The 22,794-nt window shown below is 42.6% G+C and overlaps 1 protein-coding gene across 1 annotated transcript; it reads left to right on the forward strand.

Annotated features, from left to right (window-relative positions):
• The first annotated feature begins 1,197 nt into the window (after nt 1-1,197).
• On the forward strand, nt 1,198-19,072 carry LOC142547217 (putative inactive heme oxygenase 2, chloroplastic). The gene is made up of 4 exons (XM_075655384.1): nt 1,198-1,812; nt 2,234-2,457; nt 18,632-18,739; nt 18,825-19,072. The coding sequence occupies exons 1-4, from the start codon at nt 1,224-1,226 to the stop codon at nt 18,915-18,917; spliced, it is 1,014 nt and encodes a 337-aa protein (XP_075511499.1). The 5' UTR covers nt 1,198-1,223; the 3' UTR covers nt 18,918-19,072.
• The last annotated feature ends 3,722 nt before the right edge of the window (nt 19,073-22,794 follow it).

Below are 22,794 nucleotides of genomic sequence, written 5' to 3' on the forward strand. Positions count from 1 at the left end.
ACAATAAAAGTAATACTCTTAGCATAAAAAGTAATATTTTTTCATGGATGACCCAAATAAGAGATTCGTCTCACAAAATACGACCCGAAAGACCGTCTCACACAAGTATTTGTCTTGTTTATTTTGTGCTATGATTCATTGATTTTTTAGGCTTGCATGGTATAGAGAACGTCTAGGTTTATGCATTCAAAGTTCTGAACGTTAGCATCGGGAATCAACAATATAACATATATATCGTATTGGTTCATACAACAACGGTCTTGGGTGTTCTTAGCGAAGCTTTAGAATATCATATACAAGTAATATATCCAGCAATTTCTATGAAATAAGAATTGAAACACATGTTGAATTAAATATTTCACTCATTTAGATGGATTTTAATTGTAAGTATTATATGTATACAATTATTGTTGATATTATGTAAGCATTTTACAACTTTAAAATATAATGTAATAAAATAATAAGAGGTAAGATATTCAAATAAATATAACAATATAAAACATGCTTTTGAGAAAGAAATCAAAGGTTCATTTACCTGTAGGCAGGCTGCAAGAAGTACTTTTTGAATCATCTGGTAATTCTTAATGACCAGGCAAGATGGATCATTTGATTTTTGGTTAAAAGTAGTATTTCTTGTTTACTAATTAAGTCATATATATAATATCTTACAATTAATCCAACTCAAACATTCATTTAAAATCCAGATAATTTTCTGTGTTTTGACTTAGGCAAAAACTTGTGTGAGACGATCTCACGGATCGTATTTTGTGAGACAGATATTTTATTTGGGTCATCTATGAAAAAATATTATTTTTTATGCTAAGAGTATTACTTTTTATTGTGAATATCGGTAAGATTGACCCGTCTCACAGATAAATATTCGTGATACCGTCTCACAAGAGACCTATTCTTTTACTTATGCTGAGTGTGTTAGGTTGAATAAGTGAGTTAAAATCATTTATTTTTTAAAAGAAGATTTTTTAAAAATAAAATAAAATATCGATTAATATTTGTTTTAAAAAAACATTTAAATAATTATTTTTTTAAATGCCAATTTTTTTTACGTCTTTTTAAATGTTTTTTTTTTAAAAAACTAATGCTTCTTGGGTCTCTAAATTGATCCATAAGTTCTAATTTTGTAGCCCAACAAAAGCTGGTGAGCTAGGCCCGGCCCAATACAAAACGTTAATAAAAACACGTGTGACTTGTCAAGCTGGGTAGAAATGGACTACTTCACTCCCACAACGACGCTAAAACCTTCTACTCCATTGCTACTGAAAAATTCAGCACCCAAAATCCCTCTCGCCCCCAAAACCATTCCTATATCAATTTTCAATATCAGCAAAAAAAATTCAAGAAGTGATCAAATCTATGAAAATTGGGCAAATTTGAGCAGGCCCACCTTTGTGTCCAGAAAAGAGACTGAATTTGAAACAGGAGAAGTGTACCATTCTACAGAAGAATACGAAGGGCAGGCACTAAAATTTATGGAAGATGGGGGGCCTCCGGGGAACCGGCAGCGAGAGCGTAGGCGGTATCGGAAGAAGTATCCCGGTGAAGTGAAGGGTATTACTGAAGAGATGAGGTTTGTGACAATGAAACTGAGAACCGATGGAAAAAGGAATAGTAAAGATAATTCTGCTGGGAGTGATGCGGAAGAATTGGGAATTGAGGGGAAACAGGAGGAGGGTTTGGAAAATAATGGTAAGTCGTGGGAGCCTAGCATGGAGGGGTTCTTGAAGTATTTGGCGGACAGTAAGCTGGTTTTTTATACAATTGAGCACATTGTTGATGAGTCCAGTGATGTTTCCTGTAAGCTCCTCTTTTTTCCCAATTTTTTACGTTTATTTTATTTTTATCTTTCTATTGTGTGTATTATTTTCTCAATTTCATCTATTTACGTTTCATTTACTTCTTTCTGTATTGATTATCATGTCTTTCATTTTTTAATCCTCCCTCTTAGTCTGTTTAATCTGATCTGATAGCTACTTGTTTGGGTTTGTTTCAAAAAAAAAAAAACTTTTGCTTAGTTTTGGTTTTCTGCTGTTTTTCATTTTTCGAAAATTTAATATCGGCCTGTTGCTGTTGGAATATGAATAATGGAAAGTTTTATTCATCTTCCATGCTGTAAAAAACCAATTGCTATCTGTTCTCATGAGGCTTTGATCTTTTGATGTGGCAGCAGTAATCTGTATCATAGTTTTGTGAAATTTCTTGGCCTTCCTCAATGCAGATGTTTATTTTCGAAAGACTGGATTAGAGAGGTCCGATGGCCTTTCCAAGGATTTAGAGTGGTTGAGGTTGCAGGGAAATGTAATTCCACAACCTAGCTATCCTGGGACTATGTATGCTCAATATTTGAAAGAACTTTCCGAGAAGAGCCGCCCACTGTTTCTTTCACATTTCTACAATATTTATTTCTCTCACATAGCTGGTGGGCAAGTGATAGCGAAACAGGTACTACTTGGTTCTTCAATGATTTGCTCGTTTATAGCTTATGGTGTTCTTATGCTGATGTTACTTTAAATTAGCAAATGAGTTATTTTATTGTTTCGAATTTCGTTTTGAATAGTGATGTAACCCGGGCGAAACGGACGAGTCGGGTCGGGAATTTTGCCGGGTAAACTACCAAGATATTGAAGGAAATAGGAGTTAGACGCTGGACTTGGATTGTAACTTCTCGAGCTCCTTGAAGGATCTGTGAACAAGAAAATAACCACGTGAATGGGCGTCCGGAGGGGAGTCCGACGTGGCCACTCCGATGCTTAAGTCAGCAGGGTACTCAAGCAATAAAACCTATGTAGGCAAGTGATGGCTGTGATGATTGGTGTGTAGTAAATGAGAGTATTAAATGTGAATTAATATCTGAAAGATAGTAAATGCAAGTAAAGAACCTGATATTTATAGTAGAGGATACAATGATGACCTCGTTTTTCGTGTGAGAGTATTAATTATAATATGGTGGCTGATTATACCCTATTGTTCTGACATTTCAAATCGCACACTTGTCACATCCAGGCCACTTGATTTATTGGCCACTTGTAATAATGTCAGAGATAAATCGGCTGTAAACACTGTTTATCGGCGGCATTAAATACTTCACTCATATCGAAGTGGTCAGGGTGAGGTATTCCTCGGGATTCCTTATAAGAACATAAGTGTATAACTTCTCAGGGAGATTATGTTTCGGGTGCTCTCGTGGCCTGGCCTCTGATTGACCGGCCCTTCCGTGGGTTCTTCCAGCCATCCTCTCGTTATCCCGGGTAATTTCATGACTCGGGTGCCGATCCATCCGATTACTTTATTGGTATGGTCAGAACCTTTTATTCTCATGACCCGGGCACTAACCATGGATATTATCCATGACCCGGGAAGTCCTAGGGTTTATCTATGACCCGGGATATCTCGGGGCATCATCACTCCTTCCTTAATTAGTCGGGCTAGAGTCCACTCGCTGTCCCGATTAGTCTCGTGTGCCCGGTCAGGAAAATTGTTTGCTTACTCGCTTATTATTATTATTTTTTTTAGGCTGATCGTAGTATATGGACACGTGGATTATAGCTGACACAGGCCGTAGGATTTGTCAGAGACTTTTCTTTTTCCAAGAAAATGAATCATTATGACGCATTGATTCCTGGACCTGTCTTTTCGAATATCTTCTCGCCTATATGAATAACTTTGCACTATTTCCGATGGAGATCTGAGCCGTTGGGTCCATTATGGATTAATGGTGTAGATTGGCTTCACTCTCCTATATATATAACAACCCTTCCTTTGTTCAATGACACCAACACACTTATCTTCTAAAGAATACAATGGCAGGTGCAAGCGGTTCCAAGACTCCTGATATGGCGGAAGAATTAATGAAAACAGCCCGGGAGAAACGAAAGCTGGAACTGGAGGATGAAGTCTTCCATAAAATTATCCACTACTGGGAAAAGCTTCAGAGATTGAAGTTTCTCTACGAGACTGGGGAAGCTAATACTCCTAGACTGGTGGTAAAGCTGAAGGAGTATCGGGAACGCCTGCACGTTTCTGAGACAGCTGATCTCTTCAAGGACGATTATGTATACGAGCTGATGCTCTACAAGGAAAGGAAAATTCTGACGGACATCGTCAAATCCGACAGCTTCCTCAAAACGTCTACTGGAGAAGTAAAGGGCTGGATGACCCTGTGGATGATGTTTGTAGAGGAAGCATATTATGATGTAGTCCGCAAGAATTTCTTTTTCTGAATAAAAGTTATTTTTGTTTTATATCTCGTTACTTTCCCAGCACCCTTTCCGGAATAAAAATGCTTGTCCATTTCTAATTCTGTCGAGAATTTCAGTTTTACCAGATATTGTATTTGTATTAGGAACTGAATAAAATAAATCTCCCTAACTGAGATGCCGGGAGCTGAAATTCCTCGTGCTATAAAATAAGATACCGGGGCCTCAAATTTCCCCGGTTTTTAAGATAAAATGCCGGGACCTCAAACCTCCCGGGCTATAAGATGCCGGGGCCTCAAACTTCCCGGGCTACGATGTAGAATCATAATGACGCATGTATCAATATTAAATTCCTGCCGAAAAACGTTCCATATTTCGAGATGGATAAAATGATGATTCGATAACCGTGAATGTCCTCTCGTCTACCTGATACCATTTACGAGGTGCATCCATTAAATGTCATGTGCCTATAAATAAGAGGATAGAAATGAAAGGTGAATATCAGTTCAACATGTCTTCAAGTGACTCCACTAATTGCAGCAGCACACACGTCTTAGTAACCAACGCAATGCGTCATCATCTGGAGGAATTGAAGAAGACGATTGAAGAATTAATCTGGGTGAAGGTCATGTCTACCTGGTACAAGGTTCAAGACCTGAATGATACCTACCGGAACGGTTTGGCTCCTACTCGAGCACAAAGAACAGTGGCGAGGAAATATAGGCGAGAGCTTGAAATAGCTCGAACTGCAGACTTAGCCACCGACCAAGCTCTGTTGCATGCTATGCTGTGGAAGGAGTGGCATCATTTGAACAAGATTTCAATCGCCGAGTCCTTCACCAATCTCTACTTTCAAGAGTTGACTGATTGGATGAATGAATGGCAAGATTATGTATCTTCTAGAATAGCTGTAATACGATGCCGACCATTTCCTTAATGAAAATTTTAACGTATCTTGCTACTTTATATCTTTTGTGAACAAGCCGGCATAGATTAAGAATCAATAAACAAGAAAACCATAAGCTATTAATTGATCGCTGGGCTTCGTACCACCCGGGCTTAGGATAATAGGCCGGGGCTTCGCACCACCCGGGCTTAGGATAATACGCCGGGGCTTCGCACCACCCGGGCTTAGGATAATACGCCGGGGCTTCGCACCACCCGGGCTTAGGATAATACGCCGGGGCTTCGCACAACCCGGGCTTAGGATAATACGCCGGGGCTTCGCACAACCCGGGCTTAGGATAATACGCCGGGGCTTCGCACCACCCGGGCTTAGGATAATACGCCGGGGCTTCGCACCACCCGGGCTTAGGATAATATGCTTGGGCTTCGCCTTCCCTGATCATTTAATGCGATGTCAGAACGACGCGTCCCCCTCTGACAAGCTGTCAGGAACTGTCCGTATTCTAGCAAGTGAATGATTATGTTTCCTCGATTTGTGCACACGTCTTTTCAAATATCCCGCCCAATGATGCCGCTCAATTTCTGAGGCTGATCTGGTCCGTTCGATCTGCTTTAGATCAACGGTATAGATCACCCTCTTCCCCTATATATAGTATATGACTGGTTTTTAAAATTCACTTGCAAATTCCCTTGTAGCGAAACTCTGCCAAATTCTTCTCTCGAGCTTTTCCGTCACGCGGGTGTTATTCCGGCGATCTTTCCGTTCATCGGCAACCGGTCACCATCTCCATTTCTTCCTAGTAAGTCTCCTTTCCTCATTTACCTTTTCATTATGTCAAACTCCACATCTTCCACGTCTGGAAAAAATGTCAGGGGCCGATTGGAGGATAACTCCCCGACCCCTTCTGAGACCTCCGTTCGCCTTCCAGTAGGCATTCCCATTCCCCATTCTCGACCCCTTAAAAAATCCAAAGCTTCTTCTTCTCGGCCTCGTGGTACCCAGGGCAAGGGAAAAGAGAAGGCCACAGGTCCCCCGTGGTTTTCCACTGTGACTTCTACCCTTCGCCCAGGTAGTATAGAGGAGTTGAAATCTTTGGGCTCCATCCCTTCTACTTATGACATCAAAATTCCCGGACCGAACGATCACCCAGATACCCCTCCCCCCGGCTATCATGCTTTCTTTCTTGAGCAGCTCAAGAGTGGTCTCCGCTTCCCGGTACACCACTTCTTTGAAGGAGTTGCCCGATTTTTCAACCTTCCCCTCAACCACCTCCACCCTAACGCTTTTCGTATTATGACTGCTACTTTTGTACTGTTCCGTATGAAACAACTTCCCATCAATTCTTCAATTTTTCATTATTTTTATTCTTGCCGGTTTAATGATGGGGTCTTTTCTTTTATGGCCCGGATGCATTACTGGTTCTTGACTGATATCCCTTCCTCTCTGAATGGATGGAAGACAAAATTTTTCTTTCTTCAATTTCCGACTCTCCCTACCAGTGCCTTGGGCTTTCTTTCTGCTATGCCCTCCCAACCCGAGCTTCCCCGGGATTACAAACTCCTCCCTCCTTTTATCCAAGCCTGGGGGGCCCTAGAAAAACAATCTTATCTTTCCTCTGTATTGATCGGGGGGGACAACTTGATTCATTATGGGATTGGGTCCCGGCCTGAAGACCCCGTGGACCAGATAATAGATGAGTTCAATCACCCCGGGTCGCAGGCTGGTAAAGTATTATCTTACCATTATTTCCCTTAATGTATCCTTCACATGCTTGGTCATCTGACATGCTGTTTTTGTAATGCAGCCGAGGACATGATCAGGGCGAGTTTCCAGGAGGCCGCGGCCAAGAGAAAGGCCGAACAAAAGAAAGCCCGGGCTGAGAAAAAAGCTCGGGAAACTCAAGAAGAGGAAGAACGCCAAGCCCGGGCGTTGGCTGAAGCTCGGGAAACTGAAGGACAGGGGGACGAAACATGAATGATGGTTCGGGAGGAACCTATTCTTCCCCAGGAAGAATCCACCGTTCCAGCTACCGAAGAGGATCCAGCTCCTCTTAATCAGCGAAAGAGGAAGGCCATCCAGGAGCCGGTGGTGGTAGTAGAGGATGAAGTCGAGGAGGTCGTCCGGTCTCCTCCTATGACATGTTCTTCTACCGGGCCCTCTGGGGGAAGGCCTTGGGTTATCCCCAACATCTTTGGGGAAGATATCAGCGCGGACCTTCTTAAAATGATCCGGGGCCTTCTTCGTCCTGACGAGGTGGCACACCTTCAGGGACTCCATCCCAACATGCTTCTCTGCGAAGGAACGTCCCGGGTTTTTTCTGTAAATTCAGGAAATTGTAACCCCTCCCCCCCCTTTTTTCTTTTCTCTCGTTGTAAGCTTTGTAGCTTTATCCCCAAGTTTGAACAATATTTTCAGGGCCTGCAGATGCTCGTACATTCTTACGAGCGAGTAGCTAACGTAGCTAAAGGGGCCAATGCTCGGGCTACCTCGGCCCAGGAGACGCATGCTAAACTCCGAGAGGAGGTGGGCCGTTTGAGCGAGCTTCACGAGCATGTGTTGGCTCGGGAGAGGGCTGTCTGGGAGCAACAAATGGATCTGATACGGGCGGAGCTGGCAGTGGCTCGAGCAGAGACACAAGCGTTAAGGGAGGAAGCCGAGTCCTCCCGTGCTCGAGCTGATGGTCTCCAGGCTGCCGTATCCCTTCTTAAGACTGCTCAGGAGGAGCAGATGACCAACTTTTTAAAATCTCTTGAGTTTAAGCTGATGTTGGCTAAGAAGGCCTTCCCGTACTTGAACAGGGCTTCAAACATTTCGAGGAGGCGGGTTTGGTTCCAGCTGACCGGGAAGATTTTCCAGATTTAGAGAAGGCAGCAGCCTCTCTCCCAGACGAGGAGGAGGAGCAGAACAAGGAGCAGGATCCCAAATAAACCTAGTTTTTTTTTTTTTTACTCCCGGGTTCCGGGCACTTTGTAAATATCTTCTTTGTTAATGAGATCTCTTCATCGCATTTGATAACGGCTTCCCCGATATTCCCCGCATTATCACAAACTTTGTATTAACTCTGAATTTCATCAATCATTAACCGATAATTTTCTTTTTCCAAAACAAAAACCTGCGGGACCGATACAACATTAATCTTTACTAAGGTCGATAGGCGACCAGGTTACGGGTTTCTGGACTTGGCAGATAACCGGGGTACGGGTCCCTGGGCCAGGGTATAGGTCCCTGGACTTGAAAGTATAACCGGGGTACGGGTCCCTGGATTTGAAAGTATAACCGGGGTACGGGTCCCTGGACTTGAAAGTATAACCGGGGTACGGGTCCACCGAGCCAGGGTACGGGTCCCTGGATTTGAAAGTATGACCGGGGTACGGGTCCACCGGGCCAGGGTACGGGTCCCTGGATTTGAAAGTATGACCGGGGTACGGGTCCACCGGGCCAGGGTATAGGTCCCTGGACTTGAAAGTATAACCGGGGTACGGGTCCACCGGGCCAGGGTACGGGTCCCTGGATTTGAAAGTATAACCGGGGTACGGGTCCACCGGGCCAGGGTACGGGTTCCTGGACTTGAAAGTATAACCGGGGTACGGGTCCACCGGGCCAGGGTACGGGTCCCTGGATTTGAAAGTATAACCGGGGTACGGGTCCACCGGGCCAAGGGTACGGGTCCCTGGACTTGGAAAAAAGGATAGCTCTGGTGAGCAGATCGAGAGATGAATCGGGACAAAGCAGCAATCCTCCCGGTCAATTTCTGTACATCCCGAGTAGATTGAGGGGAGGGCATGTCAATCACAGCTTTTATCTTTTCCGGGTTGACTTCAATTCCTCTGTCTGTAACCATGAAACCCAGAAACTTTCCACTCTTGACCCCGAACACACATTTGGCCGGGTTGAGCTTAATCTCATACTTTTCCAACGTGGCAAAAGTCTCTGTCAAATCATCAATAAAACAAGACATTTCTCGAGTCTTAATCAAGATATCATCCACATATACCTCGATATTCCTGCCTATCTGCTTTTGGAAGACTTGACTCATTAGGCGTTGGTATGTGGCCCCGGCATTCTTTAATCCAAATGGCATGACCACATAGCAAAAGGTGCCCCCAGAAGTGATGAAGCTGGCCTTATCTTGATCTTCTCGGGCCATGGGGATTTGGTGATAACCCTGATATGCATCCATGAAACTTAGTAACTCAAAGCCGGAAGTTGAATCCACCAACTGATCGATTCGAGGAAGTGGGTAACAATCCTTCGGGCAAGCTTTGTTCAGATCCCGGAAATCTACACACATCCTCCACTTCCCTGTGGCTTTAGGAACAAGGACCACATTAGAGAGCCATGTGGGAAATTGGGCTTCCCTGATGTGGCCGGCTCCCAACATTTCCTTCACCTGCTCTTCTATGATTTTGTCTTTTTCGGGCCCGAAGTGCCTTTTCTTCTGTTTTATAGGTCGGGATCCAGGGATGATGTTTAATTTGTGCTCGGCTACTTTGGGTGATATTCCCACAAGTTCCTGTTGGGACCATGCAAAAATAGAGATATTAGCTCTTAAACAGGCTAGGAGTTTTACCTGGGTGGAGTCGTCCAGGTCTCGGGCCACTCGAATACTTTTTCCTGGTTTTATTTCGACCACCTCTTGCTCGTCCTCTACAACAAAATTTACTTCATTCCCTTCTACCTCCTTTGCTCCCTGAGCCACTTTCTTTCCCCTGTCCTCCCTTCTCGCCCTTTTCTGATCTACTCGGATTGTTTCACCATAGCATTTCCGGGAGGAGGGTTGGTCTTCCTTAACCTCTCCCACCTGCCCTCGTATCGGGAACTTGATCTTCTGGTGATAAGTGGAGAGGCTACAGCTCTCATCTCGTTCATAGCTGGCCTTCCAAGGATTACGTTATACGAAGATGAGGCATATACTATGGTGAAAACTGTCATAACTGTCTTCCTCAAATCTCCACTTCCAAGTGTTAGGGGTAGAGTGATTTCCCCTTCAGGGTATACAGCATGACCGGCAAAGCCGAACAGAGCAGTCGCAGATATTCATGTAAATCCATCTGGACCAGGGCTTCCTTGAAAATAACATTAACAGAACTCCCATTATCCACAAAAACTCTCAACACGTCATAATTAGCGACTCGGGCCTGAATGACCAGAGCATCATTATGAGGTAGGCTGACTCCTCTGAGGTCTTTCGGGCCAAAACTAATAATCGGCTCACTTCGATCCCTCCCATCAACTTCTAAGCACACTCTTCTACCCCTTGCTTTCCTGGCTCGGTTGGAATCACCATCAGTAGATCCTCCCGAAATCAATTTGATCACTCCCCGGATAGGGGGAAGGTCTTTTCGTTCCACTTGTCTGCTTTTTTCTTCCCGAGAATTCCCTTATGTTCTCCTGCTTCCTACTGGGGATGTCAGCCGATCTCCTAGGAACATTCGGTCCAGGTCGTCGCGATACCCAGGGCGGCGACCTGGGCTCCTCCCGAGTAGGGCGAGATTCCGGCTCAGTATGCTTTTTAAATCCCTTCCTTAGGGATCGGCATTCATTCGTGTTGTGGGAGCACTCTTTATGTAGGGTGCAATATCCGACCTTCTCTGATCGGACCGGCCGGACTGTGAGATTAGGGAGTGGGGCCACATCCGAGCTGCATTCTTGAACCTCCATACCCCGGGCATTTCTCAGGGGAACATGAGAAAGATGCCCGGAACCATTCCTCTTGTTACTTCTTTCCTCAGGCCTGACAGCCCGGTCTCCCCTTGCTCTCTTCAATGCTTCTCTTTTCTGGTGCTGGGCTTCTTCCATATTGATGTACTTTTCTGCCCGGGACAAAAGATCTTCGAAATCTCCGGGCAGTTTTTTGGTGAGGGAGCGGAAGAAATCCCCTTCTAGCAATCCTTGCGTGAAAGCAGTAGTTTTCGTCTCGGGCGCGCAAGCAGGACACGTCTAAGGCTACTCGGTTGAATCTTTTGATATAATCTCTTAGAGTTTCCTCTGGGCGCTGCTTTACCTCGAATAGGCTAAAGGTGGTTCTTTTATATTTCTTGCTACTGCTGAACTGATGTAAGAACACCTTCTGAAAATCTTCGAAAGAAAGAATACTCTGAGGAGCTAAACCCTCGAACCACCTTTGAGCCGAGTCAATCAGAGTGGTTAGAAACACTTTGCATTTAATTTGGTCCCCATAACAATGCAACATAGCCATGTTTTCGAAAGGAGCGAGGTGCTCTTCGGGGTCAGAACTCTCATCGTAGTCCTTGATTTTTGCCGACTTGAAATGCCCGGGTAATGGTTCCCGAACAATGATGTCAGAAAATGGGCAACCTTTTGCAACTGGAGCGCTGCCTTTAGAACCAACATGCCCCTCTAACACTTTCACTTTTTTCCTCAATTCTTCCAATTCTTCCGCAACAGTGGGAGACTTAGAACCCGCACTTGATTCCCCCTCCTCTTCCCTTCTCTCTTCCCTTCGCGGCTGTTCACGTTGTTGCTCGGGATGACTGGCATGGTGAGAAGTGGCCTTCTTTGCCGTGGCCATCTTAACAGCATCAGTTATAATCTTCTGTAACTCCTCAGGGGTTAAATGAATGGTAGGCTGAGGACCATTAGGACGAGAACCACCAGCACCAGAGATACGAGTGTTGTTTTCTCCCTGAACATGAGTGTTGTTTTTTCCCTGAACTCGGGAAGTGTCTTGATTTGCTGTTCTTCTGGTAGGAGCCATATCAACGTCTTAGAACTCAGAATTTCCCACAGACGGCGCCAATGATGTAACTCGGGCGAAACGGACGAGTCGGGTCAGGAACTCTGCCGGGTAAACTACCAAGATATTGAAGGAAATATGAGTTAGACGCTGGACTTGGATTGTAACTTCTCGAGCTCCTTGAAGGATCTGTGAACATGAAAATAACCACGTGAATGGGCGCCGCAAGGGTGTCCGGCGTGGCCACTCCGATGCTTAAGTCAGCAGGGTACTCAAGCAATAAAACCAATGTAGCCAAGTGATGGCTGTGATGATTGGTGTGTAGTAAATGAGAGTATTAAATGTGAATTAATATCTGAAAGATAGTAAATGCAAGTAAAGAACCTGATATTTATAGTAGAGGATACGATGATGACCTCGTTTTTCGTGTGAGAGCATTAATTATAATAGGGTGGCTGATTATACCCTATTGTTCTGACATGTCAAATCGCACACTTGTCACATCCAGGCCACTTGATTTATTGGCCACTTGTAATAATGTCAGAGATGAATCGATAAACACTGTTTATCGGCGGCATTAAATACTTCACTCATATCGAAGTGGTCAGGGTGAGGTATTCCTCGGGAATCCTTATAAGAACATAAGTGTATAACTTCTCAGGAAGGTTATGTTTCGGGTGCTCTCGTGGCCTGGCCTCTGATTGACCGGCCCTTCCGTGGTTCTTCCAGCCATCCTCTCGTTATCCCGGGTAATTTCATGACTCGGGTGCCGATCCATCCGATTACTTTATTGGTATGGTCAGAATCTTTTATTCTCCTGACCCGGGCACTAACCATGGATATTACCCATGACCCGGGAAGTCCCAGGGTTTATCTATGACCCGGGATATCTCGGGGCACTGCCAGCTCTGCCCGTATCAGATCCATTTGTTGCTCCCAGACAGTCCTCTCCCGAGCCAACACATGCTCGTGAAGCTCGCTCAAACGGCCCACCTCCTCTCGGAGTTTAGCATGCGTCTCCTGGGCCGAGGTAGCCCGAGCATTGGCCCCTTTAGCTACGTTAGCTACTCGCTCGTAAGAATGTACGAGCATCTGCATGCCCTGAAAATATTGTTCAAACTTGGGGATAAAGCTACAAAACTTACAAAAAAAAAAAAGAGAAAGAAGGGGAGAGAAAAGAAAAAAGGGGGGGGGGTTACAATTTCCTGAACTTACAGAAAAAACCCGGGACGTTCCTTCGTAGAGAAGCCTGTTGGGATGGAGTCCCTGAAGGTGTGCCACCTCGTCAGGACGAAGAAGGCCCCGGATCATTTTAAGAAGGTCCGCGCTGATATCTTCCCCAAAAATGTTGGGGATAACCCAAGGCCTTCCCCCAGAGGGCCCGGTAGAAGAACCTGTCATAGGAGGAGACCGGACGACCTCCTCGACTTCATCCTCTACTACCACCACCGGCTCCTGGATGGCCTTCCTCTTTCGCTGATTAAGAGGAGCTGGATCCTCTTCGGTAGCTGGAACGGTGGATTCTTCCTGGGGAAGAATAGGTTCCTCCCGAACCATCATTCATGTTTCGTCCCCCTGTCCTTCAGTTTCCCGAGCTTCAGCCAACGCCCGGGCTTGGCGTTCTTCCTCCTCTTGAGTTTCCCGAGCTTTTTTCTCAGCCCGGGCTTTCTTTTGTTCGGCCTTTCTCTTGGCCGCGGCCTCCTGGAAACTCGCCCTGATCATGTCCTCAGCTGCATTACAAAAACAGCATGTCAGATGACCAAGCATGTGAAGGATACATTAAGGGAAATAATGGTAAGATAATACTTTACCAGCCTGCGACCCGGGGTGATTGAACTCATCTATTATCTGGTCCACGGGGTCTTCAGGCCGGGACCCAATCCCATAATGAATCAAGTTGTCCCCCCCGATCAATACAGAGGAAAGATAAGATTGTTTTTCTAGGGCCCCCCGGGCTTGGATAAAAGGAGGGAGGAGTTTGTAATCCCGGGGAAGCTCGGGTTGGGAGGGCATAGCAGAAAGAAAGCCGAAGGCACTGGTAGGGAGAGTCGGAAATTGAAGAAAGAAAAATTTGTCTTTCATCCCTTCAGAGAGGAAGGGATATCAGTCAAGAACCAGTAATGCATCCGGGCTATAAAAGAAAAGACCCCATCATTAAACCGGCAAGAATAAAAATAATGAAAACTTGAAGAATTGATGGGAAGTTGTTTCATACGGAACAGTACAAAAGTAGCAGCCATAATACGAAAAGCGTTAGGGTGGAGGTGGTTGAGGGGAAGGTTGAAAAATCGGGCAACTCCTTCAAAGAAGTGTTGTACCGGGAAGCGGAGACCACTCTTGAGCTGCTCAAGAAAGAAAGCATGATAGCCGGGGGGAGGGGTATCTGGGTGATCGTTCGGTCCGGGAATTTTGATGTCATAAGTAGAAGGGATGGAGCCCAAAGATTTCAACTCCTCTATACTACCCGGGCGAAGGGTAGAAGTCACAGTGGAAAACCATGGGGGACCTGTGGCCTTCTCTTTTCCCTTGCCCTGGGTACCAGGAGGCCGAGAAGAAGAAGCTTTGGATTTTTTAAGGGGTCGAGATTGGGGAATGGGAATGCCTACTGGAAGGCGAACGGAGGTCTCAGAAGGGGTCGGGGAGTTATCCTCCGATCGGCCCCTGACATTTTTTCCGGACGTGGAAGATGTGGAGTTTGACATAATGAAAAGGGTAAATGAGGAAAGGAGACTTACTAGGAAGAAATGGAGATGGTGACCGGTTGTCGATGAACGGAAAGATCGCCGAAATAACACCCGCGTGACGGAAAAGCTCGAGAGAAAAATTTGGCAGAGCTTCGCTACAAGGGAATTTGATAGTGAATTTTGAAAACCAGTCATATACTATATATAGGGGAAGAGGGTGATCTATACCGTTGATCTAAAGCAGATCGAACGGACCAGATCAGCCTCGAAAATTGAGCGGCATCATTGGGCGGGATATTTGAAATGACGTGTGCACAAATGGAGGAACCATAATCATTCACTTGCTCGGAATACGGACAGTTCCTGACAGCTTGTCAGAGGGGGACGCGTCGTTCTGACATCGCATTAAATGATCAGGGAAGGCTAAGCCCCGGCAGATTATCCTAAGCCCGGGTGGTGCGAAGCCTCAGCATATTATCCTAAGCCCGGGTGGTGCGATGCCCCGGCCTATTATCCTAAGCCCGGGTGGTACGAAGCCCCGGCGTATTATCCTAAGCCCGGGTGGTGCGAAGCCCCGGCCTATTATCCTAAGCCCGGGTGGTGCGAAGCCCCGGCGTATTATCCTAAGCCCGGGTGGTGCGAAGCCCCGGCGTATTATCCTAAGCCCGGGTGGTGCGAAGCCCCGGCGTATTATCCTAAGCCCTGGTGGTACGAAGCCCCGGCGTATTATCCTAAGCCCGTAAGCCCGGGTGGTACGAGGACCCAGCGATCAATTAATAACTTATGGTTTTCTTGTTTATTGATTCTTAATCTATGCCGGCTTGTTCACAAAAGATATAAAGTAGCAAGATACGTTAAAATTTTCATTAAGGAAATGGTCGGCGTCGTATTACAGCTATTCTAGAAGATACATAATCTTGCCATTCATTCATCCAATCAGTCAACTCTTGAAAGTAGAGATTGGTGAAGGACTCGGCGGTTGAAATCTTGTTCAAATGATGCCACTCCTTCCACAGCATAGCATGCAACAGAGCTTGGTCGGTGGCTAGGTCTGCAGTTCGAGCTATTTCAAGCTGTCGCCTATATTTCCTCGCCACTGCTCTTTGTGCTCGAGTAGGAGCCAAACCGTTCCGGTAGGTATCATTCAGGTCTTGAACCTTGTACCAGGTAGACATGACCTTCACCCAGATTAATTCTTCAATCATCTTCTTCAATTCCTCCAGATGAGGACGCATTGCGTTGGTTACTAAGACGTGTGTGCTGCTGCAATTAGTGGAGTCACTTGAAGACATGTTGAACTGATATTCACCTTTCATTTCTATCCTCTTATTTATAGGCACATGACATTTAATAGATGCACCTCGTAAATGGTATCAGGTAGACGAGAGGACATTCACGGTTATCGAATCATCATTCTTATCCATCTCGAAATATGGAACGTTTTTCGGCACGAATTTAATATTGATACATGCGTCATTATGATTCTACATCATAGCTCGGGAAGTTTGAGGCCCCGGCATCTTATAGCCCGGGAGGTTTGAGGTCCCGGCATCTTATCTTAAAAACCGGGGAAATTTGAGGCCCCGGTATCTTATTTTATAGCACGAGGAATTTCAGCTCCCGGCATCTCATTTAGGGAGATTTATTTTATTCAGTTCCTAATACAAATACAATATCTGGTAAAACTGAAATTTTCGACAGAATTAGAAATGGACAAGCATTTTTATTCCGGAAAGGGTGCTGGGAAAGTAACGGAGATATAAAACAAAAATAACTTTTACTCAGAAAAAGAAATTCTTGCGGACTACATCATAATATGCTTCCTCTACAAACATCATCCACAGGGTCATCCAGCCCTTTACTTCTCCAGTAGACGTTTTGAGGAAGCTGTCGGATTTGACGATGTCCGTCAGAATTTTCCTTTCCTTGTAGAGCATCAGCTCGTATACATAATCGTCCCTGAAGAGATCAGCTATCTCAGAAACGTGCAGGCGTTCCCGATACTCCTTCAGCTTTACCACCAGTCTAGGAGTATTAGCTTCCCCAGTCTCGTAGAGAAACTTCAATCTCTGAAGCTTTTCCCAGTAGTGGATAATTTTATGGAAGACTTCATCCTCCAGTTCCAGCTTTCGTTTCTCCCGGGCTGTTTTCATGAATTCTTCCGCCATATCAGGAGTCTTGGAACCGCTTGCACCTGCCATTGTATTTTTTAGAAGATAAGTGTGTTGGTGTCATTGAACAAAGGAAGGGTTGTTATATATATAGGAGAGTGAAGCCAATCTACACCATTAATCCATAATGGACCCAACGGCTCAGATCTCCATCGGAAATAGTGCAAAGTTATTCATATAGGCGAGAAGATATTCGAAAAGACAGGTCCAGGAATCAATGCGTCATAATGATTCATTTTCTTGGAAAAAGAAGAGTCTCTGACAAATCCTACGGCCTGTGTCAGCTATAATCCACGTGTCCATATACTACGATCAGCCTAAAAAAAATAATAATAATAAGCGAGTAAGCAAACAATTTTCCTGACCGGGCACACGAGACTAATCGGGACAGCGAGTGGACTCTAGCCCGACTAATTAAGGAAGGAGTGATGATGCCCCGAGATATCCCGGGTCATAGATAAACCCTGGGACTTCCCGGGTCATGGATAATATCCATGGTTAGAGCCCGGGTCAGGAGAATAAAAGGTTCTGATCATACCAATAAAGTAATCGGATGGATCGGCACCCGAGTCATGAAATTACCCGGGATAACGAGAGGATGGCTGGAAGAACCCACGGAAGGGCCGGTCAATCAGAGGCCAGGCCACGAGAGCACCCGAAACATAACCTCCCTGAGAAGTTATACACTTATGTTCTTATAAGGAATCCCGAGGAATACCTCACCCTGACCACTTCGATATGAGTGAAGTATTTAATGCCGCCGATAAACAGTGTTTATAGCCGATTTATCTCTGACATTATTACAAGTGGCCAATAAATCAAGTAGCCTGGATGTGACAAGTGTGCGATTTGACATGTCAGAACAATAGGGTATAATCAGCCACCCTATTATAATTAATGCTCTCACACGAAAAACGAGGTCATATTGTATCCTCTACTATAAATATCAGGTTCTTTACTTGCATTTACTATCTTTCAGATATTAATTCACATTTAATACTCTCATTTACTACACACCAATCATCACAGCCATCACTTGGCTACATTGGTTTTATTGCTTAGTACCCTGCTGACTTAAGCATCGGAGTGGCCACGTCGAACTCCCCTCCGGCGCCCATTCACGTGGTTATTTTCTTGTTCACAGATCCTTCAAGGAGCTCGAGAAGTTACAATCCAAGTCCAGCGTCTAACTCCTATTTCCTTCAATATCTTGGTAGTTTACCCGGCAGAGTTCCTGACCCAACTCGTCCGTTTCGCCCGGGTTACATCAAATAGCATGGTTTTGGGTCTAGTTCTCCTTCTCCAGTACCCATGACATATTCTGAAACTCCAATCTTGCTTTCTGGACCGAAATTGTTCAAAACCAGTGGCAGAAGCAGATAAAGATGGGGGGAGGGGGGGTGGCAGGGGAGCATAAATTATGGAGGGGTGAATCTGATTTTTGTCTAGATGCGCACAAAAATTGTTGGATTGTATTTGATGTAATTCGGAATGAGAATAATAGTTTGGAAAAAGAATCGGTTTGAACTTGATTCAAGAGTCAGATTCTTTGATCTTAGGACAAAATTGACTAGATTTTGTTTGAAAAATTTCCTATAGAAATAGTAACATACATAGATGCATGAAAATATAACACAGATATGAGTGTCACCCCTGCGGCCACCTCACTGTCTCCTTCTACCAATGCTCAAAACTTCCAAAGGTGTACCCGTTGAGACATCAGAATACATGGTATAATTATGATAATGTGTATGTTACAAGCTATGAGTGTATGTCTGGAATTCTCGAGCCTCGACTTGTTCACTAGGCTTGAATCAAAACTCAAAGCTACCATGGATTAAATAGACCAGTTTCAAAATGTTCAAAACTTGTGTCAGCATCATGTTTTGCACACCTTCCCGATTTGCACGCGTAGTTATATCGAATTCCATATTTTAAAAGCTTAAAATTTCTACAACTAGGTCTCCGAGAGGCTCTTAGAAGGAAGAGAGCTTGAGTTCTACAGATGGGAGGGGGATGCAGAAGAGTTATTGAGAGGTGTTCGTGAGAAACTCAATGCTCTAGGAGAGGTAAAGTAGCTGTCTATGCTCTTATTCTTGATTGTCGTTAACAGACACTTGGCTTAAAATTTTAGTTTTAACTTGGTTTTTGCAGCACTGGTCTAGGGATGAGAAAAACAGATGCCTGAGGGAAACAACCAAAACTTTTCGTTTCCTGGGGCAGATAGTACGGTTGATCATTTTGTAAACCAAGCGTTTCTTTTGGGTAACCCAATTATCCGTGCATGTTTTGGCGAAAAGTGTAAGCAATATGTATGGATCCCTCTTCAGATTTCTACCTGAAATAAAAATTTCAATGAAGCTCTATGTGCCAAATGAAATTGTTTTATTCATTGAGGAATACTTATCTGTGCACTCTCTTCACTTTCTTGTATAAATTGTATTTGAAAGGGGAGGTCCATTTATACTGTGATCCAGGGGAAAATTGCAATTTTAATCCAGTAAATTGGACTATTTTTTGTTTTAATCATATAACTAATCAATATTTGGTTTTCATCTGCTAACTTAGTTTGTTTTTTTAGTTTCGGTCCTCATTCACCCGAAACTATTAACCACTTCTATTAAATATTGTTTACTTGGAACCAATATTTTCCTATGTGACTCAAAAACTTATATTATAAACATTAAAATCTATCAAAGTAATTGGATGTCGTTTTATTTTATTTTTTTCCCTTTGTTTTTGTTTAGTTTGAGATGTGTAATATAAGTTTATTCTCGTTACATGAGCTACATAAAAGGTTATTGATGTTAGATAAACAATTTGCGAAGGAGTTAATGACTTTTGGTAAAAAATGACTCCAAAAGAAATATAAGTTAATGGATGAAAATTAAACATTGACAAGTTACATGATTAAAATTTTTAAAAAATTAAGTTACAAGATTAAAATTGTAATTTTTTCTGGTGATCCTGTACAAGTATTCATCTAAGGCGTATTTTTGAGTAATTTATATTGAAATCATTTTTTAAATTAAATATATTGTATGTCAAGATACAATATTATTTACATCTGGTTTTTTTTTTTCCTGATGTGCAGTTTATTTTATTTTATGGTAAATCGAGTGATAGATTTATCTGGTAATTTGGTTAATTATATTGAATAAGGCTTATATCATATACGCTATATATCAAATCACAATTTTCTTATCATTGTAAAACAGCATATAAAGAAAGTTTGTAAATTTCATACTGCATTTTTATTTACTTCAACAAATACAATATCTAGTTAAAAATATTCATTATCGTGTGGTAATTTGGTCGATATATTAAATAAGGCTTATATCCTATAGGCTATATATAATTTCCTTAACATTATAATGTTAAATCTCAGTTTTCTCGTGCCCAAACGCAACGGAAGTTTTTTTAAAAAAATTAGATCTTGACATTCAAGATATTTTTGAGCACTCGTATGATTTTAATAAATATAAACATACTTAGGAGGTTTAAAACTTTTACCTTAGTGAACAATTTTCATTTGGCTCCAGCTATGCCGGTATAAGCAAATATAGCTCTTGTTGTAAATCTCACGTACGTTCTTCGAGGCTCCTTTCTTCAATCTTCTAATTAGGTCTACGGCCGGATTACTTGTTCCTCTTCCAACTTGTACTAGAAAGTATAAAAAGATTTTTCGTTTGAGATTAAAAACGAGAGGTAGCTCAATGGAGGCCGAAAATTGAGAGAAAGGGAGGATTTTCGAAAACCTTGGCTTGGAGGCTAAGGTTTTAAAATTTGCATGGGTTAATTGTTTTTAACCCTAAGCCTAATACATATATATAAGCTTATGACCCAATTAAATACTTAATGAGCTTAATCAATTAATTATTCTAGTCCAACTAGTTTATTTAATAATTAATCTTTTAAAGTCTAATTAAGAACCATAATAATATGTATGTTGGTCTTGTACTCCTACAAGTCCATTATACATATATTCATTACATTTAATTTAAATCTTTTATAAATTCAACATTTGATTTTAATATTTAAATTATAAATTCAACTCCTTGAATTTATCACCTCCTAAATTTAATAGTCATAAATTCAACTCCTTGAATTTATTCTCTCCAAATTTTAAAAATTATGAATTTAACTCCTTGAATTTATTCTCTCAAAATTTAATTATCATAATTTTATATATAAATTCAACTACTTGAATTTATTATCTCAGTGTTTTCTATAAATTCAACTCCTTGAATTTATTATCTCAATGTTTTCTATAAATTCAACTCCTTGAATTTTATATCTCAACGGAGACAAAATAATACAGTACTTGTGTGACCATCAATGGTTCAGGGATACAGCTAGCAGTTGACTCACAACTCTTTGTGATTCACGACAAAATCCTTTATTCGGGCTTACCCTAATTTGTCTCATTCTATGTATCAACAATTGATCATGAGAATGTCAGAAATCATATTTCTGGTAAAATCCATCGAATTATGGTAAGAGCGTCTAGTAGCATCACCTCATGATTCCCTAGGTATCACTGATAGTTCCTGCAAAAATCAGTCGGTTATGATTAACGTATAGTACGGTCCCTTCATCTCATATATCCCGATCGAATCTGCAACAATTGGTTCATTGAAGGTTGCATAATAATTTGATAACCATGTGACATATTTTTGAGAATAAATAATGACATCGCATGTACAATTGGAGAACTCATTCTCTAACGTATATCTCATACTCTGGCCAGGGATTTAATGCACTATTATTTCATCAGATCACATAGGATATCCTGTGATGGCCCGTATTTCGTATTCATAATTTTACGGAATTATTAAAAATTTTCTCTTTAAATAAATAAACTTGCAACGTATAAAAACTTTCGTAAAATAACTCAACGGTTTAACATAAACATAGCAGCGAAAACTGAATAATGTTTTAAACAATAACTTAAAATATATAAAAGTTATAACAAGAGTTTGAACATAAAATAAATAATTAAACGTGAGGTCCTCGGGTTCATACTACCGCTGATCCGAGCTAACTCACTGGTCCCCGCCCTCAGCTTCTGCATCGTCAGTACCTACATCAATCAAGTCTAGTGAGTCTAAAGACCCAACATGCATATATCGTGAATAACAAGTAAATATATCATAAAATCGCATGCAACGTAAAAATATCGTATCGTAAAGCGTAACATAAAAATCGTATCGTGAGTAATTATATATACGTGCATATATGAAAATCATACGTAAAAGCTTTGCTCGATAGAGCTCTGTCATAACATATCATATCGTAATTTTTGGTAGAGATAATGTTTCTACGCAAGTGGCCCATAACATAACATGCACATCTGATCAGACTAAACCACAGTACAGCCCTTGGACTGGATATCCGTACCCATACATAATCGTAAACCGGTCGTAAGTCACCGGGTGAAGCAATCCCATAAGCTTAAGGTGGCCACAAGACATATCGCATATATCTCAAAAATAAACAATTTATATTTTTATGCACGTAATATAATTATTATCCTGTTTTAATTTACCAATTGAGTTGGATCGTTCCCAGGCTCGCTGCGACCTAATTCTAACATGAGACACATGCAAATAATCTCAACTTGACCAACATCTCATAATCGAACTAAAACCGAGACAATTACGCCCAACAAACTTAGTATCTAACCATGACTCCGTACCAACCCAAACCAACATCGAACAATCGTTTAGTCATGATTAAAATACAGCTAAAATACTGGAAAATATAAACCAAGGGCTGTAATACACGAAAATTTTTCATGAAGGCCAAAATCATGAAACGCTCTTTCGAGAGTCATTTTGACACATTGCACCGTAAATTCTCGTACGACCTCTAAACTTAACCAAATCAAAAACGGCCAAAAACATGACCTTCCTAACTCAATAAGGTAATGTCCAGTCCAAGGCCATAGGCTAAAAGCCAACTAAGAACTCGAAACAAGCCTCTTGAACCGAAGCCAAAGTTGCTGTCAACAAAAATGCAGCAGCGGCTGCTGTGAATCCTTGGCTTCGTTTTCGAGGCTATTGGCCATTGGGGCTTGAACCACTGACCATAATCTCTTACCAACATCCTAAGGTGTGGCTTG

Source organism: Primulina tabacum, chromosome 5, assembly GCF_025594145.1.
Source record: "Primulina tabacum isolate GXHZ01 chromosome 5, ASM2559414v2, whole genome shotgun sequence".
NCBI classification, from domain to species: domain Eukaryota; kingdom Viridiplantae; phylum Streptophyta; class Magnoliopsida; order Lamiales; family Gesneriaceae; genus Primulina; species Primulina tabacum.

What these genes read in the sequence shown, in the direction of transcription:
- LOC142547217 (XM_075655384.1), top strand. Translation starts at nt 1,224, where the DNA reads ATGGACTACTTCACTCCCACAACGACGCTAAAACCTTCTACTCCATTG. An exon ending in TGAGTCCAGTGATGTTTCCT is followed by an intron (nt 1,813 to 2,233) that starts GTAAGCTCCTCT and finishes TCCTCAATGCAG; the next exon opens with ATGTTTATTTTCGAAAGACT. An exon ending in AACTCAATGCTCTAGGAGAG is followed by an intron (nt 18,740 to 18,824) that starts GTAAAGTAGCTG and finishes TGGTTTTTGCAG; the next exon opens with CACTGGTCTAGGGATGAGAA.